Genomic DNA, 22924 nt, shown 5'->3' with positions numbered 1-22924 from the left:
CTTTTCCTGTAAAACCTTTTTGAAATCGGACGACGTGGGTCGATTCAGGAGAGGTGTATCTATAAAAAAAAAAAAAATATATTTTTAATTTTTGTAAAAAATTATGATAATTTTTTAATGCTAATTGGCGATATGATTTTTCGCTGGATTTTGATCCCGCTAACGGGATCAGATGCTCAAGAGTTAAGTACAACCGTCTCTGCAGCACTCCACCAATCAGGCCTTTATGGTAGAGTGGCCAGAAGCTAGCTTCTCCTCATTACAAAGCACATGACATCCTGCTTGGAGTTTGCAAAATGGCACTTTAAAGGTATCTCAGACCATGAGAAACAAAGTTCTTTGATCTGATGAATCCAAGATTGAACTCTGTTTCCTGAAAACCAAGCGTCACGTCTGGAGGAAACCTGGCACCATCCCTACGGTGAAGCATGGTGGTGGCAGAATCATGCTGTGGGGATGTTTTTCAGGGGCAGGGACTGGGAGACTAGTCAGGACTGAGGGAAAGATTAACTTAGCAAAGTACAGAGAGATTCTTGATGATAACCTGCTCAAGAGCACTCAGGATCTCACACTGGGGCGAAGGTTCACCTTCCAAAAGGAAAACAAGCTTAAGCACACAGCCAAGACAATGCAGGAGTGGCTTTGGGACAAGTCTCTGAATGTCCTTGAGTGGCTCAGCCAGAGCCCAGACATGAACCTATCTCTGGATAGACCTGAAAATATCTGTGCAGTGACGCTCCCCAACCAACCTGAGAGAGCTTGAGATGATCTGCAAAGAAGAATGGGAGAAATTCCCCAAATACAGGTGTGCCAGCCTTGTAGCGTCATACGCAAAGCTGTAATCTCCGCCAAAGGTTCTTCAACAAAGTACTGAGTAAAGGGTCTGAATACTTATGTAAATGTGTTATTTCATTTTTTCAAATGTAATTCATTTTAGAATTAGGCTGTGACAACAAAATGTGTAAAAGGTCTAAGGGTTTGAATACTTTCCGAATGCACTGTATACCCATTGATTCTTGAAGAATGTAACATATAAATGCCTCATAAGCGTTCTTCCACTGTCGTACTCAATCAGAACACAAAATATAAGCTTGTTTTACTCCAATGTTTGAAAACAAAGTAAATGTTAACATACAATGTATAGCCTCAGAACATGGTTAAAACACAAATGTTGATTTCATGGATGGGATCCTGCTCTGTTTATGAATTTCAGACTGGTTACATTTCTCCAGCCCCAACCCTAAATGTTTTACCGAAACACTGGCGGGGAAATGGGTTAGGGAATGCTTCTGATAATCATCTACTCTTTCTGGAGTCATATGTCACACAGATGTCAAGAGCTTTAATCAATCAAATGACATGTACTTTCTTGTAATTCACCAGGACGTATTGTTACAGGGTTTCCGCGTTGTTTTGCCAGTTTGTTGAGAAACTTTGCATAAATCTTTTTTGGGGGCAACATCGGCCATTCAGGTTTTAGGAATGATGAAGTGATGGAAGTGCTTATGTCATAACCTAATTACTTCCTCTCCTTAAATGCTCCTACATCTACACTCCCAAGGTAGTTGTTATTTGGCTGCGAGGCAGATAGTTCTACATCTGGAAATCAGTCAATTCATTATCATTCTATTGTGGAAAGAAAGTAACAGGACTCCTCTTCGTGGTAAATATAGTTCTATTTCTAAAGGTGAGTGATGGATGTTATGATATCTGTTCTTTGTTTGAACATTAATAGTCTCTTCTCACGCACCTGAATGCATGAGAGTTGGTCTGCTCTTTGGTTTGCCTATAGGCAGTCAAGTATATGAACACTTCTGACTACCGTTGCATGTGTTGATTGATTTTACACTTTCAAATCACCTAGATTGTTAATTAACCAACATGGATAAATATTTTTTTAAACTACATTTAAATACAATATTGGCTGGTTATTTCATTGATCAAATTCCACAAATCTTCCCTTTAATTGTCTGATCCTATAATATTTTATTTGATAATTTGCTTCCAACTCTTCAATTTGTTCTCTACTCATTTGTAGGTATTTCCAGGTAGCGGTAGCATTAAAAGGTGACATGTATTGGAAGATTTTGACAGCAGTTCTCTGCTTCTATGCAGTTGTTCCTGGTAAGTTTCTCCTGTTATTTACTCCTCTCTTGAGGAGCCATGTAATGCGTCTCCTCTGTCTCCCGGGTGACGGCAAAACAAGTTTGATGGTGTTGAAAGTTACTGTGTCATCAATGTTGTTATTGCCAATCCCTATCAATGTCAATTAAATAGTTGTTACTGGTGAATTACTGCATATTCTTTTGCGATTTTGTTCAAAATAAAAATTGAAATATCACAGTCCTGTTGGAAGGTGAACCATCGCCCCACTGTGAGGTCCTGGGAGCTCTAGAGTAGGTTTTCAACATGTATCTCCATGTACTTTGCTCCGTTTATCTTTCCCTCGATCCTGATTAGTCTCCCAGTCCCTGCCACTGAAAAACATCCCCACAACAAGATGCTGCCACCACCATAATTCACCGTAGGAATGGTGCCAGGTTTCCTCCAGACGTGACGCTTGGCATTCAGGCCACAGAGTTCAGTCTTGGTTTTAACAGACTAGATAATCTTGTTTCTCATGGTCTGAGAGTCTTTAAGGTGCCTTGTGGCATACTCCAAGCGGCCTGTAACGTGCCTTTTCCTGATTAGTGGCTTCCGTCTGGCCACTGTACTATAAAGGCCTGAAAGGTGGAGTGCTGCAGAGATGTTTGTCCTTCTGGAAGGTTCTCCCATCTCCACAGAGGAACTCTGGATCTCTCTCAGAGCTACCATTGGGTTCTTGGCCACCTCCCTGACCAAGGCCCTTCTCCCCCGATTGCTGTTCGGCTGGGCAGCCAGCTCTAGGAAGAGTCTTGGTGGTTCCAAACTTCTTCCATTTAAGAATTATCTAGGCCACTGTGTTCTTGGGGAACTTTTCTTTAAGCGTTCAGCAGGAGGCAATCTGGCCGTGCCCAGTTGTATGGGCTACAGATGAAGCGAGTCGACAGCCCTCTGTGATTTCCGAGGGATCTTGGGTGACATCGGCTTCTCCCGGGGTCTTCCGGGATTCCTTGGAGGCGAGATGGGTGCCATTGGATGAGCTCGTGTGACCGGGAGCAGACCTCCTCTCCCTCCTACGTTCCCATAGCCGCACATCAATCCGTATGGTCAAGGCTATGAGAGAGTTGAGATCTGTGGGAAGCTCCCTGGCTGAAAGCACATCTTTAACCACCTCCAATAATCCATGCAGAAATGTGTTGAACAGAGCTTCCGGGTTACAGGCACTCTCGGTGGTCAAAGTGCGAAAATCTACTTCGTAGTCTGCCGCACTACGGGAGTCTTGACTCAGTTGAAGTAGCTGACGAGCAGCCTCTCTCCTAGACAACGGAGAATCAAACACCTTTCTAAGCTCCGCCACAAAACTCCTCCAGACTGAGGCAAACGGTGGATTGTTGCTCCAACATCACCACTGCCCAGGTGAGAGCCCTCCCAGATATCAGCATTATCATGTACGCTTTCCTTGAGCGAACCGAGGGAAACAAAGAGGGCTGCAGCTCAAAGATGAGAGAACATTAGGAGAGATACACCCGGCAGTATCCTGGATCTCCAGTGTAGTGCTCCGGAGGAGGTAAGCGGGGTTCTCGGGAAGCCGGGGTATATTGGGGAGAAGTGCTGTGGGTAGAGAGGTAACTGACAGTCTGGGGGGTTATTGTTGTGGCTTGCTGCTTAGTAGATAACCTACGGAATTGCTCCAGCAACGCAATGAAAGCGTGGTCGTGGCATTCCGCCAAGGTCTGCGTTCTTTCCATAAGATCCTGAAGTACTTTCTCGTGTCTACCAATGGCGACTCCTTGGACGGAGACAGCATTGCGGAGTCTGCTGGGTCAGTCATTGCCAGTTCGTACTATCACAACTCAGGATATGACCCAGATGCAGACATAGGAGGCGGATGGTTCAGTTCTCAGATACGGGGCAGGCAAAGGGCAGGTCGAGGACAGGCAGAGATTCGTAACTAGGTCAGATTCCGACAGGTACAGGACGGCAGGCAGGCTCAGGGTCAGGGCAGGCAGAATGGTCAAAACTGGGAGGACTAGAAAAGAGAAACTAGAGATACTGGAAAACGGGAAAACACGTTGGTAAGACTTGACAAGACGAACAGAAAATGTGGGGATAATGGGGGAAAATGGGAGACACCTGCTGGGGGGTGGAGACAAGCACAAGACAGGTGAAATAGATCAGGGTGTGACATGTTGTATGCTGCATAAGTCAATACATTGTATTCAAAGCAAAAAAGTTAATAATAATGCTGCAAAGTGTAAACAAACAAGACAGACAGACATATAAATTCAAGCAGATAGACAGGCAGACATGTCTGACGGTTTTTATATCTGTTCTCTCTCTGTTCTCTCAGTTCTCTTCTCTAATCCCTCCTCTCTCTCCCCCCCTTCTTTCATCTCTCTCTCTCTCTCTCTCTCTCTCCCCCTTCTTTCATTATCTCTCTCCCCCTTCTTTCATCTCTCTCTCTCCCCCCTTCTTTCATCTCTCTTTCTCTCTCTCTCTCCCCCCCTCTTTAATATATCTCTCTCTCTCCCCCTTCTTTCATCTCTCTCTCTCTCTCTCTCTCTATCCCCCTTCTTTCATCTCTCTCTCTCTCCTCCCCTTCTTTAATCTCTCTCTCTCTCCCCCTTCTTTCATCTCTCTCTCTCCCCCTTCTTTCATCTCTCTCTCTCTCTCTATCCCCCTTCTTTCATCTCTCTCTCTCGCTCTCCTCCCCTTCTTTAATCTCTCTCTCTCTCTCCCCCCTCTTCTTTCATCTCCCTCTCTCTCTCTCTCCCCCTTCTTTCATCTCTCTCTCTCTCTCCCCCTTCTTTCATCTCTCTCTCTCCCCCTTCTTTCATCTCTCTCTCTCCCCCTTCTTTCATCTCTCTCTCTCCCCTTTCTTTCATCTCTATCTCTCTCTCCCCCCTTCTTTCAGCTCTCTCTCTCTCTCCCCCTTCTTTCATCTCTCTCTCTCTCCCCCCTTCTTTCATCTCTCTCTCTCTCTCCCCTTCTTTCATCTCTCTCTCCCCTTCTTTCATCTCTTTCTCTCCCCCTTCTTTCATCTCTCTCTCTCCCCCTTCTTTCATCTCTATTACTCTCTCTCCTCCCTTCTTTCAGCTCTCTCTCTCCCCCTTCTTTCATCTCTCTCTCTCTCTCTCTCGCTCCCCTTCTTTCATCTCTCTCTCTCTCCCCCTTCTTTCATCTCTCCCCCTTCTTTCATCTCTCTCTCTCCCCCCTTCTTTCATCTCTCTCTCTCTCCCCCTTCTTTCATCTCTCTCTCTCCCCCTTCTTTCATCTCTCTCTCTCACTCTCCCCCCTTCTTTCATCTCTATCTCTCTCTCCCCCCTTCTTTCAGCTCTCTCTCTCTCGCTCTCTCTCGCTCTCTCCCCTTCTTTCATCTCTCCCCCATCTTTCATCTCTCTCTCTCTCTCCTTCTTTCATCTCTCTCTCTCTCTCTCCCCTTCTTTCATCTCTCCCCCTTCTTTCATCTCTCACTCGCTCTCCCCTTCTTTCATCTCTCTCTCTCTCCCCCTTCTTTCATCTCTCTCTCTCCCCCCTTCTTTCATCTCTCTCTCTCTCACTCTCCCCCTTCTTTCATCTCTATCTCTCTCTCTACCCCCCTTCTTTCAGCTCTCTCTCTCTCTCTCTCTCTCCCCTTCTTTCATCTCTCCCCCCTACTTTCATCTCTCTCTCTCCCCCCTTCTTTCATCTCTCCCCCTTCTTTCATCTCTCTCTCCCCCTTCTTTCATCTCTCTCCCCCTTCTTTCATTCTCTCTCTCTCTCTCCCCCTCTTTCATCTCTCTCTCTCTCTCCCCTTCTTTCATCTCTCCCCCTTCTTTCATCTCTCTCTCTCCCCCTTCTTTCATCTCTCCCCCCTTCTTTCATCTCTCCCCCTTCTTTCATCTCTCCCCACTTCTTTCATCTCTCTCTCTCCCCTTCTTTCATCTCTCTCTCTCCCCTTCTTTCATCTCTCTCTCTCCCCCCTTCTTTCATCTCTCTCTCTCCCCCTTCTTTTATCTCTCTCTCTCCCCCCTTCTTTCATCTCTCTCTCTCCCCCTTCTTTCATCTCTCTCTCTCCCCCCTTCTTTCATCTCTCTCTCTCCCACCTTCTTTCATCTCTCGCTCTCTCTCTCCCCCTTCTTTCATCTCTCTCTCTCCCCCCTTCTTTCATCTCTCTCTCTCACCCCCTTCTTTCATCTCTCTCTCTCTCTCTCTCTCCCCTTCGTTCAGCTCTCTCTCTCTCTCTCTCTCCCCTTCTTTCATCTCTCCCCCCCTACTTTCATCTCTCTCTCTCCCCCCTTCTTTCATCTCTCCCCCCTTCTTTCATCTCTCTCTCTCCCCCTTCTTTCATCTCTCTCCCCCTTCTTTCATCTCTCTCTCTCTCTCTCCCCCCTCTTTCATCTCTCTCTCTCTCCCCCCTTCTTTCATCTCTCTCTCTCCCCCCTTCTTTCATCTCTCTCTCTCCCCCCTTCTTTCATCTCTCTCTCCCCCTTCTTTCATCTCTCTCCCCCTTCTTTCATCTCTCTCTCTCTCTCTCCCCCCTTCTTTCATCTCTCTCTCTCCCCCCCTTCTTTCATCTCTCTCTCTCCCCCTTCTTTCATCTCTCTCTCTCCCCCTTCTTTCATCTCTCTCTCTCCCCCCTTCTTTCATCTCTCGCTCTCTCTCTCCCCCCTTCTTTCATCTCTCTCTCTCTCCCCCTTCTTTCATCTCTCTCTCTCCCCCCCTTCTTTCATCTCTCTCTCTCACCCCTTCTTTCATCTCTCTCTCTCTCTCTCCCCCCTTCGTTCAGCTCTCTCTCTCTCTCTCTCTCCCCCCTTCGTTCAGCTCTCTCTCTCTCTCTCTCTCTCCCCCTTCTTTCATCTCTCCCCCTTACTTTCATCTCTCTCTCTCCCCCTTCTTTCATCTCTCCCCCCTTCTTTCATCTCTCTCTCTCTCCCCCTTCTTTCATCTCTCTCCCCCTTCTTTCATCTCTCTCTCTCTCTCTCCCCCCTCTTTCATCTCTCTCTCTCTCCCCCCTTCTTTCATCTCTCTCTCCCCCTTCTTTCATCTCTCTCTCTCCCCCTTCTTTCATCTCTCTCTCTCCCCCTTCTTTCATCTCTCTCTCTCCCCCTTCTTTCATCTCTCTCTCTCCCCCCTTCTTTCATCTCTCTCTCTCTCTCTCCCCCTTCTTTCATCTCTCTCTCTCTCTCTCCCCCTTCTTTCATCTCTCTCTCACCCCCTTCTTTCATCTCTCTCTCTCTCACTCTCCCCCTTCTTTCATCTCTATCTCTCTCTCCCCCCTTCTTTCAGCTCTCTCTCCCCTTCTTTCATCTCTCTCTCTCTCTCCCCCTTCTTTCATCTCTCCCCCTTCTTTCATCTCTCTCTCTCTCCCCCTCTTCTTTCATATCTCTCTCTCCCCCCTTCTTTCATCTCTCTCTCTCTCTCTCTCTCTCCCCCTCTTTCATCTCTCTCTCTCTCTCTCCCCTTCTTTCATCTCTTGTGGGGGATGAAGCAGAATTAGTTGGGTAACATAGATAATTAACCTCTATGGGTGACGCAAGCGTCCCACCCCTGGTACACCCAATCAACAACAGGTGAAATATCAAGACCGCCAAATTTGAAAACAATTAAATGTCATAATTCAAATTTCTCAAACATACAACTATCTTACACCCTTTGAAAGATAAACATCTCCTTAATCTAACCACGTTGTCCGATTTCAAAAAGGCTTTACGGCAAAAGCATAAAGTTAGATTATGTTAGGAGAGTACATTGACAATAGCTGTGTGTAATGTTTTGTCAATTCAAAGAAAGGCGTCACCAAAAGCAGAAAACCAGCTAAAATGATGCACTAACCTTTGACAATCTCCATCAGATGACACTCCTAGGACATTATGTTAGACAATGCATGCATTTTTTGTTCTATCAAGTTCATATTTATATCCAAAAACAGCGTTTTACTATGGCGTTGATGTTGAGGAAATCGTTTCCCTCCAATAACCGCCTATCAAGCAGCACAACAAATTAAATAATTACTATTCGAAAACATTGGTAAAATATTATATTGTCATTCAAAGAATTATAGATTTACATCTCTTGAACGCAACCGGATTGCCAGATTTAAAAATAACCTTACTGGGAAATCACACTTTGCAATAATCTGAGCACTGCGCCCAGAAAAATACGCTTTGCGATACAGACTAACCGCCATGTTGGAGAGATCTAAAATCGAAAATACTATGTAAATAATCCATTACCTTTGATTCTCTTCATCAGATGTCACTTCCAGGAATCCCAGGTCCATAACAAATGTAGTTTTGTTCGAAAAAGCTGAGTAGATAGCCCGGCCATCACAGGCTAGCTATTTTGACACCCACCAAGTGTGGTACTCACGAAAATCGGATTTACTATTAGAAAAGTTTGATTACCTTTGCTGTTCTTCGTCAGAATGCACTCCCAGGACGTCTACTTCAATAACAAATGTTGGTTTGGTTCCAAATAATCCATAGTTATATCCAAATAGCGGCGTTTTGTTCGTGCGTTCAAGACACTATCCGAAGGGTAAAGAAGGGTGACGCGCCCGACGCATTTCGTGACAAAAAAATCTAAATATTCCATTACCGTACTTCGAAGCATATCAACCGCTGTTTAAAATCAATTTTTATGCTATTTTTCTTGTAAAAAAGCGATAATATTCCGACCGGGAGTCGTTGTTTTCGTTCAAAGAGAGAGAAAGTAAACATGGTGTCGGCTTGTGCACGCACCTCCAGTCTCATTGTCCTCAGATCGACCATTATCCAAATGCGCTAATGTTTTTCAGCCATGGCCTGCAAAGCCACCATTCATCGTTCTGGCGCCTTCTGAGAGCCTATGGGAGCGTTAGAAAATGTCACGTTATGCCAGAGATCCCCTGTTTTGGTTAGAGATGATCAAGAAGGCCAAGAAGTAGTCAGAGAGAGCGCTTCCTGTTTGGAATCTTCTCAGGTTTTGGCCTGCCAAATGAGTTCTGTTATACTCACAGACACCATTCAAACAGTTTTAGAAACTTTGGAGTGTTTTCTATCCAAAGCTAATAATTATATGCATATTCTAGTTTCTGGGCAGGAGTAGTAACCAGATTAAATCGGGTACGTTTTTTATCCGGCCGTGCAAATACTGCCCCCTATCACCAACAGGTTAACCTCTTGGGGCTAGGTGGGACGCTAGCGTGCCACCCGTGGTGCACTCCATCAACAGCAGGTGCATTTCAAGAGCGGCAAATTTGAATCGAAATAAATGTCAAAATTCAAATTTTTCAAAAATACAACTATGTTACACCATTTGAAAGATAAACATCTCCTTAATCTAACCACGTTTTACGATTTCAAAAAGGTTTTACGGCGAAAGCATAAATTTAGAGTATGTTAGGACAGTACATTTACAAGAGTTGTGTGTAATGTTTTGTCAAGTCAAAGACAGGGTCACCAAAACCATAAAACCAGCTAAAATGATGCACTAACCTTTTACAATCTCCATCAGATGACACTCCTAGGACATTATGTTAGACAATGCATGCATTTTTAGTTCTATCAAGTTCATATTTATATACAAAAACAGCGTTTTACTATGGCATTGATGTTGAGGAAATCGTTTCCCTCCAATAACCGGCAGTCAAGTCAGCGCCACAAATTAAATAATTAAAATTAGAAAACATTGGTAAAATATTATATTGTCATTTAAAGAATTATAGATTTACATCTCTTGAACGCAATCAACTTGCCAGATTTAAAAATAACCTTACTGGGAAATCACACTTTGCAATAATCTGAGCACTGCGCCCAGAAAAATACGCGTTGCGATACAGACTAGACGTCATGTTGGGGAGATCTAAAATCGAAAATACTATGTAAATAATCCATTACCTTTGATTCTCTTCATCAGATGTCACTTCCAGGTATCACAGGTCCATAACGAATGTAGTTTTGTTCAAAAAAGCTCATCCATTTATGTCCAAAAATCTCCGTCTCGTTAGCACATGATGTAAGCCAGCCGGACTTCTCGTCATGAACGAGGGGAAAAAATATATTTCCGTTCGTTCAAACATGTCAAACGTTGTATAGCATAAATCATTAGGGCCTTTTTAACCAGAACATGAATAATATTCAAGGTGGACGAATGCATACTCTTTTATAACATATTGGAACGAGGGTACCCAACATGAACTAGCGCGCCAGGTGTCTAATGGGACATCACCGTTCCATGGCTCTTGTTCGGTCAGATCTCCCTCCAGAAGACTCAAAACACTTTGTAAAGGCTGGTGACATCTAGTGGAAGCAATAGGAAGTGCCAAAATATTCCTAAGAACCCCTGTGTTTTTCAATGGGATAGGTTTAAAGTCAATACAACACATCAGGTATCCACTTCCTGTCAGAAAATGTCTCAGGGTTTTGCCTGCCAAATGAGTTCTGTTATACTCACAGACACCATTCAAACAGTTTTGGAAACTTTAGAGTGTTTTCTATCCATATATAATAAGTATATGCATATTCTAGTTACTGGGTAGGATTAGTAACCAGATTAAATCGGGTACATTTTTTTTATCCAGACGTGCAAATGCTGCCCCCTAGACCCAACAGGTTAAGAGTTGACTGTTCTACAGACGATGGAAGACAGTGTTTTTGTGTAACCTCAGGGAGAGAATGAAGGACCATGTTTAGGATGAATTAAGTCACCTCCTATTTCCACAGAAGCTGAACCATAAGTAAGTTGTTTTTCTTATGTATACACTTGTATCTTGAGTGAAAAAAGCTATATAAAACAAAAATATATATATTTCTAAAAGAAAATAGACATAGATGACATATACTTGAATTTGTTGTGGATTTGGGGACTATGAAAAGACCCCTGGTGGCATGTCTGGTGGGTTAAGTGTGTGTGTCAGAGCTGTGTGTAAGTTGACTATGCAAACAATTTGGGATTTTCAACATATTGTTTCTTATAAAAAGAAGAAGTGATGCAGTCAGTCTCTCCTCAACGGGCGCATGGGCCCCGCCTTGCAAGGGATGCGGGGAGTGTCCGGTCTGCCAGTGGTTAGGGCTAGGGCTGTGAGTGACATCTGCAGAACGGTTGAGACTAGAAAGACAATTCACATTTGGGATCATTCAGCAGAAGCTCTCAATGAACGCAAGATTACAGCTGACCATGTGAAATTAACTCTTTACTGCGAGAACAAGGACTTTCTTCCATAGAAAAGCATTACCTACAGCCCGTACATACCCATGACGCCCCATGGACTCGATTGAGCTAGCTAACTGTCTTTTCACAAAATCCATTGTGACTGTATAGGGATTACCTGTGTTAACCTCTATGGGCTAGGTGGGACGCTTGCGTCCCACCTACTCAACAGCCAGTGTAATCCCGTGGCGCGTTATTCAAATTCCTCAAAAATGCAAAAACTTCAATTTTCAAACATATCACTATTTTACACCATTTTAAAGACAAGACTCTCGTTAATCTAACCACACTGTCCGATTTCAAAAAGGCTTTACAACGAAAGCAAAACATTAGATTATGTCAGCAGAGTACCCAGCCAGAAATAATCAGACACCCATTTTTCAAGCTAGCATATAATGTCACATAAACCCAAACCACAACTAAATGTAGCACTAACCTTTGATGATTTTCATCAGATAACAACCCTAGGACATTATGTTATACAATACATGCATGTTTTGTTCAATGAAGTTCATATTTATATCAAAAACCAGCTTTTTACATTAGCATGTGACTAGCATGTGACTAGCATTCCCACCGAACACTGCCGGTGAATTTACTAAATTACTCACGATAAACGTTCACAAAAAGCATAACAATTATTTTAAGAATTATAGATACAGAACTCCTCTATGCACTCTATATGTCTGATTTTAAAATAGCTTTTCGGTGAAAGCACATTTTGCAATATTCTCAGTAGATAGCCCGGCATCACAGGGCTAGCTATTTAGACACCCAGCAAGTTTAGCACTCACCAAAGTCAGATTTACTATAAGAAAAATGTTATTACCTTTGCTGTCTTCGTCAGAATGCACTCCCAGGACTTCTACTTCAATAACAAATGTTGGTTTGGTTCAAAATAATCCATTGTTATATCCAAATAGCGGCGTTTTGTTCGTGCGTTCAAGACACTATCCGAAAGGGTAAATAAGGGTGACGAGCATGGCGCAATTCGTGACAAAACATTTCTAAATATTCCATTACCGTACTTCGAAGCATGTCAACCGCTGTTTAAAATCAATTTTTATGCCATTTTTCTCATAAAAAAGCGATAATATTCCGACCGGGAATCTGCATTTAGGTAAACAGTCGAAAGAAAATAAAGCATGGGGTCGACTCGGGCACGCGCCTAAGCCCATAGTACTCTGATCGGCCACTTGCCAAACGCGATAAAGTGTTTCAGCCAGAGGCTGCCTCGATATCGTTCAGCTTTTTCCCGGGCTCTGAGAGCCTATGGGAGCCGTAGGAAGTGTCACGTTATAGCAAAGATCCTCAGTCTTCAATAAAAAGAGCCAAGATGAAACACAACTTGTCAGACAGGCCACTTCCTGCATGGAATCTTCTCAGGTTTTGGCCTGCCATATGAGTTCTGTTATACTCACAGACACCATTCAAACAGTTTTAGAAACTTTAGGGTGTTTTCTATCCAAAGCCAATAATTATATGCATATTCTAGTTACTGGGCAGGAGTAGGAACCAGATTAAATGGGGTACGTTTTTTATCCGGCCGTGTCAATACTGCCCCCTAGCCCTAACAGGTTAAGCACACAAACAATGACTACATTTCATCTGCCCAGATGCGCATGCTCACACCCCTATCCCTAGTGCCTGCATTATTGTTTGCCACATGGCCTTAAATTGCACAGATTTGTTTTTCTCGGTCGACCATGCTTTTTCAATATTTTAATACTAATCATTTGATTTTCCATTGTGTAAATGATGGTGGATTGATTGATTTCAAAGTTTGTAGTCTACGTTTTCTTGAAATGAGTGATGAGAAGAGAATCGTCCAGCCCATTGGGTATCTCACTACATCCCCATATGCCATGTCTTGAAATATGCAGACAAACAGATTAAAAGTAAGTTTACAATGTAATACTTCTGATAGCCAACTTTCTAGCTCCGCCCATAATTTTTGGACTTCATAGCATCCCCAGAAAGCAGGGATATTGAGTAATTAATAGTTTTACACTTAAGACATAACTCTGCCGTTCTGCTGTAAATAATATTGACAGTAATCCTACAAAAAATAATTAATACATCTTTTTAATTTACACGTAGGAAGATAAGTGTTTTTCAATAATCTACATGGGTAGTAGGTGCATCAGAGACAATAGGCCTATCATTGTCATGCATCTAATTGGCCTCTTGCTCAGCCCCGGCCTCCTCACTTAATTGGCTATCAAGTAAAAAAAATGTGAATTGGATCAGCAGGTTGGACTCGGATACGGAGAGTGAGATGGATAAACAAAAGGCAAGACCAAGTGGTGCACAAAAATGGCAAGAAAAAGCATTATCTGATTAAGATCGTACCAAACTATCGAAGATTATTCAGACCAGTCAGCGAAGCCACCTCGTCCTCGACTGACGCAACACCATTGCATGTGGAAGAAGCTAGTACTTCTGCTGCAGCTTTCGCTAGCAGCCCCCCAATCCCGACAGATACCTCACTGCCAGCAATGACAGCAATGACAGTGACCTTGCTCCTCTTCCTCTCCTCGAGAATAGTCACAGTTCATCTAGTGAGAGCGCTGGTTCTCCTTCTCCTCCTCTCCCAGAAAACCAAGCTGATGACCAGAGACTCTGCGACGCTAATGAGTGCGATCGTCCTTCTCTGAACACTGGTAGGCCTGCTACGAGTGAGTTACGTACTGACAGGGTCAATTTCCCCTTTGATGTAAATTATGACAACATCAAATCAGTGTCAATATAAATAGCCCGGGTGGCCATTTGATTAATTGTTCAGCAGTCTTATGGATTGGGGGTAGAAGCTGTTAAGAAGCCTTTTGGTCCTAGACTTGGCGCTCCGGTATCGCTTGCCATGTGGTAGCAGAGAGAACAGTCTATGACTTACTGGAGTCTTTGACATTTTTTTGGTCTTTCCTCTGACATCACCTAGTATATAGGTCCTGGATGGCAGGAAGCATGGCCCCAGTGATGTATTGGGTCGTACACACTACAGTCTGTATCGCCTTACGGTCAGATGCCGAGCAGTTGCCATACCAGGTGATGATGCAACCGGTCAGGATGCTCTCGATGGTGCAGCTGTAGAACTTCTTGAGGATCTGGGAACCCATGCCAAATCTTTTCAGTCTCCTGAGGGGGAAAAGGCATTGTCGCACTCTCTTCACGACTGTCTTGGTGTGTTGGACCATAATAGTTTGTTGGCGATGTGGACACCAAGGAACTTGAAACTATCGACCCGCTCCACTACAGCCCTGTCTATGTTAATGGGGGCCTGTTCGGCCTGCCTTTTCCTGTACTCCACAATCAGCTCCTTTGTCTTTCTCACATTGAGGGAGAGGATGTTGTCCTGGCACCACACAGCCAGGTCTCTGACCACCTCCCTATAGGCTGTCTCATCCTTGTCGGTGATCAGGCCTACCACTGATGTGTCGTCAACAAACTTGATGGTGTTGGAGTCATGTTTGGCCACGCAGTCAAGGGTGAACAGCGATTACAGGAGGGACTAAGCACGTACCCCTGAGGGGCCCTAGTGTTGGGGATCAGCGTGGCAGACATGTTGTTGCCTACCCTTACCACCTGGGTGTGGTCCGTCAGGAATTCCAGGATCCAGTTGCAGAGGGAGGTGTTTAGTCCCAGGGTCCTTAGCTTAGTGATGAGCTTTGTGGGCACTATGGTGTTGAACACTGAGCTGTAGTCAATGAACAGCATTCTCAAATAGGTGTTCCTTTTGTCCAGGTTGGAAAGGGCAGTCCTGCCACATCCGACGAGCGTCAGAGCCGTTGTAGTAGGATTCAATCTTAATCCTGTATTGACACTTTGCCTGTTTCATGTTTCGTTCATGTGCCGTGATTTCTTATAAGTGTCCGGATTAGTGTCCCACTCCTTGAAAGCGGCAGCTCTAACCTTTAGCTCAATGCGGATGTTGCCTGTAATCCATGGCTTCCGTTTGGGATATGTGCGTACGGTCACTGTGGGGATGATGTCGTCGATGCACTTAGTCATCGGCTTCATGAATGAGGTGGTATACTCCTAAAGCCATTGGATGCCATTTCTTGTTTGCTTGTGGCCTTATACAGCTTGTTGTGTGCGGTCTTAGTGCCAGCATCTGTTTGTGGTGGTAAGTAGATGTCTACGAATAATATAGATGAGAACTCTCTTGGTAGATAGTGTTGTCTACAGCTTATCATGAGGTACTCTACCTCAGACGAGCAATACCTCCAATGATTGCACGTTGGCCAATAGAACGGATGGAAGTGGTGGTTTACTCACTCGACACGTAAATGATGGGGATTTGGGCCCGTTCCCGAGAAAGCAGTATATCCTTCGCATCGGACTCGTTCAAGAAATAATCTTTGTCCAGTTTGTGGTGAGTAATCGCTGTTCTTTTTTTCAGTTATTTTCAGTCATAAGCGACAGTAGCAGCAACATTATGTACACAATAAGTTAAAAAATAAGTTAAAAACAAAGTAAAAAAAATACAAAATAGCACAGTTGGTTAGGAGCACGTAAAATGGCAGCATTATATCATTCATACAGGTGTGTGTAAACCAAAGGGACCATTTCCTAGAGACAAAAAGGGCAGGTGCTTTTCAAATGGGTTCTACAATGATTTGTGTATAATTCCCCGTAGATGGTTGTGTTATTCACCAAAAATGTACGGGGTATACGATGAGCCATGTTGGCTCTTTGGCGACAGAATGTGTCGGTCACACCAATTGGCATGGACTGTGGTAATTAATTACTGGCATTAATTACCTCTCAAAGAAGATCATAGATCATGAACACAGTGTTTCTCATTAGGCTGCATGCTGTTAGGTTCTTATTTTTCAGAGTAAATAACTCACGGACACTAGAGAAGCTTAACCAAGTTTAATTCTTCCCAAAGGGTCGACCCAGCTGTATTCAGACAATAAAACATTTCTCACCATCACAAGTATATATACTCCACTTTAGACACCCCTATTTCTCTCCAGTCCTTACATCTTATGGTTCGACAGGAAGAGGGTAACAGGATAGTATAACCATTATTTCTCCCTTCAGGGGATCTGACCTGACCTCTTGACCTCCTGACCTCAACCCCTCCTTTGCCTAATCCACAGATGTCCTCTCGTATCACCTATTGCACTTCCGTGACTCTCTCCCATCCACCCAGCACATTCCACAGCCACTCTGTCTTTCTACAGATCTCACTCCTTTATATACTATGCGTCTGATCTATCATGTCTTTAATATCTCAATGTTCAAAGTTTAGCCCGAATCCAACAATGCGTAGCTTATGACACCTGGAAAAATGACCAAACAATTGACAAACTGGTAGCCTCCGATCTTGAAAAACAGGTGAACTTTTAGACAGAGGTCCTGACGAGAATAACAGACGTAACACTGACACTGGCAACATGTAACGCCACCTTTAGGGGTCACCGCAATGAAGGCTCATGTCATGCAGGCTCAGGTAACCTATCCAGGACAGTTGTATATTTAAAAAATGTTTATGATTGTTGATTAATTTGCAACGTTTCAATTTCCAACTTTAATTACTGAACAAGTAATTACATTATAGCCGCCAGCCAGCAGTCTAAATGGCAGCATTGTGACATAGCTTCGTGAAATGTTAGGCTTAAAATGAGAAAATGACAACCAAATAGGCCTACCATTAAACGTTTATCAGTTAGCCAAAGCAAAGCTAAAGGAGCACAGCGATTGGTAGCCTATACTTCGACCTTGCGGGGGTTCTGAGAAACTGCAATATACCAGTGACCCTAACCCACAATTACTGTAGGTCAGGTTTCAGGTGAGGCCTACCTTTCTGCCAAGTATAGGGGTTTGGGCAGAATTAACTAATTGTTAATTGGATTGGAGTTACAGTATGTCTAGGGCTCAACCCTAACCCTAACGCTAGCTTGATGTCCACATCTTGGCTCAACCCTAACCGCGAGCAAGTCATTGTCAAGTTTTCTACCCCACCCACCCTGTCCATTTGTTGCGCCTGTTGATCTGCCCTGTACGGAGCTCACGTGTGCAAATTTTTCACGGTCTACCCTGTACAGAGATTGCTGCCTTGTATCCAAACATGCATGGCTTGAGAGATGTGATCACCGGCTGAGTGTGTGTAGCTATGACCTAGTTTAGATATCAACAGTACTGCCACAGCAGCATAACATTTGATCAGTCTTGGTAACACTTGATTTAGCCTACATCATCAATATTCAGTCTGGTTGGCTGACACCTGTAGCAGAGAGAGACAGAAAGACATAGAGAGGTAAATCATAATCAGTAAAATAAATGGAGCTAGCTAACTTGCAGATTTACATCAATCATCAACATCAATGATAAGCTGATATCCCACCCACTTTTCCCGATGTAAATCATGGCATTAGGAGGCACTGTAACTAGCTTGTTTAAAATTTGTGATGATGGGGGTGTGCTGTTTCAGAAATAAAAAGGCCTATACTAAAAAATGTTTAAAATTCTTGCTACAGAGGAATTTGATCAATTATGAATTTTGAGATACTACAAATTATGAACGTTTTCTTTTTTCTGCTAGTCTGTATTCTACAGAGAAAATACTTAGCACAGGATGGTAGAAATTAACATTTAATACAGATTCATTATATAAATGTATTCCTTCTTTCTCAGTCAGAGTATCAACAACAGCAGCTCCCATCACAACTAGTGATGCCCTATCAACAACCACAGATGCCAACACTACAATCACAGCTGCCAACACTACAACCACAGCTGCCAACACTACAACCACAGGCGCACCAACAACAACCGCAACTGACAACATAACAACCATAGATGCCAACACCACAACAACAGCTGTCCCAACAACAGCCACAGCTGCCAACACTATTACCACAGCTGCCAACACTACAACCACAGCTGCCAACGCTACAACCACAGGCGCACCAACAACAACCGCAGGTGACAACAACACAACAGCTGTCCCAACAACAGCACCAGCTGCCAACACTACAACCACATCTGCCAAAACCACAAACACAGATGCCAACACTATTACCACAGCTGCCAACACTACAACCACAGCTGCCAATGCTACAACCACAGGCGCACAAACAACAACCGCAGCTGACAACATCACAACCATAGCTGCCAACACAACAAACACAGCTGTCCACACTACAACCACAGCTGCCAACATTACAACCACAGCTGTCCACACAACAACCACAGCTGCCAACGATACAACCAAAGCTGCCAACACCACAACAACAGCTGTCCCAACAACAGCCATAGCTGCCAACACTACAACCACAGGTGCCAAAACCACAAACACAGATGCCAACACTATTACCACAGTTGCCAACACTACAACCACAGCTGCCAAAGGTACAACCACAGGAGCACCAACAACAACCACAGCTGCCAAAACCACAAACACAGATGCCAACAGTATTACCACAGCTGCCAACACTACGACCACAGCTGCCAACACTACAACCACAGCTGCCAACACTACAACCACAGGCGCACCAACAACAACCACAGCTGACAACATCACATCCATAGCTGCCAACACCACAACAACAGCTGTCCCAACAACAGCCACAGCTGCCAACACTACAACCACAGCTGCCAAAACCACAAACACAGATGCCAACACTATTACCACAGCTGCCAACACTACAACCACAGCTGCCAACGCAACAAACACAGCTGTCCACACTACAACCACAGCTGCCAACATTACAACCACAGCTGTCCACACAACAACCACAGCTGCCAACGATACAACCAAAGCTGCCAACACCACAACAACAGCTGTCCCAACAACAGCCATAGCTGCCAACACTACAACCACAGGTGCCAAAACCACAAACACAGATGCCAACACTATTACCACAGTTGCCAACACTACAACCACAGCTGCCAAAGGTACAACCACAGGAGCACCAACAACAACCACAGCTGCCAAAACCACAAACACAGATGCCAACAGTATTACCACAGCTGCCAACACTACAACCACAGCTGCCAACACTACAACCACAGCTGCCAACACTACAACCACAGGCGCACCAACAACAACCACAGCTGACAACATCACATCCATAGCTGCCAACACCACAACAACAGCTGTCCCAACAACAGCCACAGCTGCCAACACTACAACCACAGCTGCCAAAACCACAAACACAGATGCCAACACTATTACCACAGCTGCCAACACTACAACCACAGCTGCCAACGCAACAAACACAGCTGTCCACACTACAACCACAGTTGCCAACATTACAACCACAGCTGTCCACACAACAACCACAGCTGTCAACGATACAACCAAAGCTGCCAACACCACAACCCCAGCTGCCAACACTACAACCACAGCTGCCCCCACAACAACCACAGCTGTCCCCACAACAGCCACAGCTGACAATATCACAACCACAGCTGCTAAAACTACATCCGCATTTGTCCACACAACCACAGCTGCCAACACTACAACCCCAGCTGCCACCACAACAATCACAGCTGCCAACGATACAACCAAAGCTGCCAACACCACAACAACAGCTGTCCCAACAACAGCCATAGCTGCCAACACTACAACCACAGGTGCCAAAACCACAAACACAGATGCCAACACTATTACCACAGTTGCCAACACTACAACCACAGCTGCCAAAGGTACAACCACAGGAGCACCAACAACAACCACAGCTGCCAAAACCACAAACACAGATGCCAACAGTATTACCACAGCTGCCAACACTACAACCACAGCTGCCAACACTACAACCACAGCTGCCAACACTACAACCACAGGCGCACCAACAACAACCACAGCTGACAACATCACATCCATAGCTGCCAACACCACAACAACAGCTGTCCCAACAACAGCCACAGCTGCCAACACTACAACCACAGCTGCCAAAACCACAAACACAGATGCCAACACTATTACCACAGCTGCCAACACTACAACCACAGCTGCCAACGCAACAAACACAGCTGTCCACACTACAACCACAGTTGCCAACATTACAACCACAGCTGTCCACACAACAACCACAGCTGCCAACGATACAACCAAAGCTGCCAACACCACAACCCCAGCTGCCAACACTACAACCACAGCTGCCCCAACAACAACCACAGCTGTCCCCACAACAGCCACAGCTGACAACATCACAACCACAGCTGCTAAAACTACATCCGCATTTGTCCACACAACCACAGCTGCCAACACTACAACCCCAGCTGCCACCACAACAATCACAGCTGCACCAACGACAACCACAGCTTCACCTGCAGCGACAACAGCCACTTCCACAATGACCTCAGCTTCACCTTCGACAACCACAGCTGCACCTACAGCAACAACAGCTTCTCCCACAACAACCACAGCAACATCAACTCCAGCTCCTGTTACAAATACAATAGATCCTACAAGAACAGTGGCAGCTTCAAATTCCTGCTGCAGCGCTATGGGAAGAAACAGACTTCAAGAAATGGTCACTTTACTACTTGCTTTAATGCTGATCTATTTCTTCTGAACAGAATAGCTCTAGGACTCAATTAAACCCATTAAGTATAAGATATTCCACAATAAAGGCATATGTATTTTCAGCTATTAAGATTAAGAGATGTTAAGAAACGGCTAATACTAGCTTATTTAAAGTAATTGCTTGTCATTATGGTTATGTATAAAACTGTTAGTCTATTTTGTTTTGTACAAAATTGACCTCAATAGAAAATAAATCACTAAATAATGCTAGTAAAGTGATGAAGCTAATTCTGCTAATGCCAGAACCTGGATTATTGTTTGAATGAAAGTAAATGTGTTATGTTTTGCTAATTAATATTTATATTTGTTTTAGTATATCGCAATAGCTTATGAATAATATAATATGAATACATTTGTATCATATGAAATTAACGAATTAAATTAGAAAATTATCTTGGGAACCTAAAGGTCTATTCAGTAATATATATATTTCCTTCCTTATTGTAACCCAACTATTGGCATACATTGAAATCTTTGGAAATAACTTTGAAAACTCTTGAATAAATAATGGCATACAAATTTTTTGAAACAAGTAATTTTTTTCATTTCACTTCACCAATTTGGACTATTTTGTGTGTGTGTCCATTACATGAATTCCAAACAAAAATCCATTTAAATTACAAGTTGTAATGCAACTAAATAGGACAAAAGCCAAGGGGGATGAATTATTTTGCAAGGCACTGTACAGCCACAACAACCACATATTCTCTGACAATAACTACAGCATCTACAACATCCACAACAGTTTCCTGTACAACAACCATAGTGATAAGATAATTATCTAATAAAGGTAAATGAATCAATAAACCATGATGAATTATTAGTCATACAGCATGGTTAATGAATAATCAATGTAATGATCAATGTAGGGATCGATTAGTCTGATTAGTTCCGGAAAGTCCAGGAACCACTGGAGAGGGAAATAAATGTGTGTATGCCATTAGGAGGGACAGCAGGAGACAGATGGTCAAGGGAGTAAAAGCTTCAAAGAGTTCCTAACCTTGAGGGAAAAGAACAGGCTGAGCTCTGGATAGTGGTAAACAAGTGTGTGAAGTCTATGGGGGATGCATGTCACCAACAGTTTGTGTGTAAATGCATGTGCGTAAGAAAGCAAGAACTATATAATGACTGTTTTGTTATCCTGACCTCAGAACGTTCTCTGAATAAAGCTACAGAAACCTTTTGCAGAAAGCTGAGTCCTTGCCTAATTATTTTAACCCATTGTCTTACAAACCTTGGGTATTAGTCAAGGCGAATTGATTATTGATTATTATCATCAAGATATTAAATTCCTTTAACAATTGGTCCTATTCGAGTCGGATTTCAATACCCGCTCCTGTCGTTCCAAGGAGACACCAAAACCGTGCACAGGCGGATGAAATATCCGTAAATCAAAGACCTGGCCCTTTTCTGTGGGTTCTTTACAGGCCGGTGGCAAACTGGTATGCGACAGAAGCGGTGACGAGATCCAACCTACATTGAATTATCAGCTGCAAAATAAGGTCAGCAATCTTTATTCATTAGTTTGGGGTTAAATTCTAAACTTACTAAAAATTGACTTAGAATGGAGTGGATAAAGTTCCTATTAAGCATTGGTCAAGATAAATGTGAGGGAGGATATTAACCGTAAAACTAACAAAAAGTAAGATTTGTATCGGGTATACCGTCCATATAATCTAATGTAGAGAAAGTTTAAGACAAAAGTATCTATGTTAGTGTTGGCGGCACTGGGTCACAGATCTAAGTAAGACCTAAAAGTAAAACCGGTTGCAGTAAGACCTAACAGTAAAACTGGTCGAAGTACAGTAGCCGGAAAACGTAATATAGAAGGCGAAATAAAGATAAGTAAGTTACGTTAGTATAGGACTAACAGGAGTAAGTGAGATAACAGTAGAGCACACACATAGATTGTGAGATTTAAGTATAATAACAGAATTATAGAAGCATACACATAGATTGTGAGAATTGGAGCTAATATTGAGACCTAAACGATACCTGGTCAATAATATATTAGGCGGAAAACATAATATGGAAGGTGAAATATAATAATACAATTTAGAAGAACGTAGGTCAGGGACATCATTTGTATGAATATAGATCGCCTGTCAAAATACATTTTAGAGGGGATAA

General features: G+C 43.5%; 1 protein-coding gene across 1 annotated transcript; it reads left to right on the top strand.

Moving 5' to 3' along the window:
* The first annotated feature begins 1422 nt into the window (after positions 1–1422).
* On the top strand, positions 1423–22288 carry LOC106602653 (mucin-5AC-like). Its single transcript, XM_045716677.1, has 3 exons — positions 1423–1687; positions 2039–2124; positions 17896–22288. The coding sequence occupies exons 2-3, from the start codon at positions 2073–2075 to the stop codon at positions 20781–20783; spliced, it is 2940 nt and encodes a 979-aa protein (XP_045572633.1). The 5' UTR covers positions 1423–1687; positions 2039–2072; the 3' UTR covers positions 20784–22288.
* The last annotated feature ends 636 nt before the right edge of the window (positions 22289–22924 follow it).

The sequence above is a fragment of the Salmo salar genome, chromosome ssa04 (assembly GCF_905237065.1).
Source record: "Salmo salar chromosome ssa04, Ssal_v3.1, whole genome shotgun sequence".
In the NCBI taxonomy this organism is placed as follows: Eukaryota; Metazoa; Chordata; class Actinopteri; order Salmoniformes; family Salmonidae; genus Salmo; species Salmo salar.
This window is presented reverse-complemented; position numbering and strand designations above follow the sequence as displayed.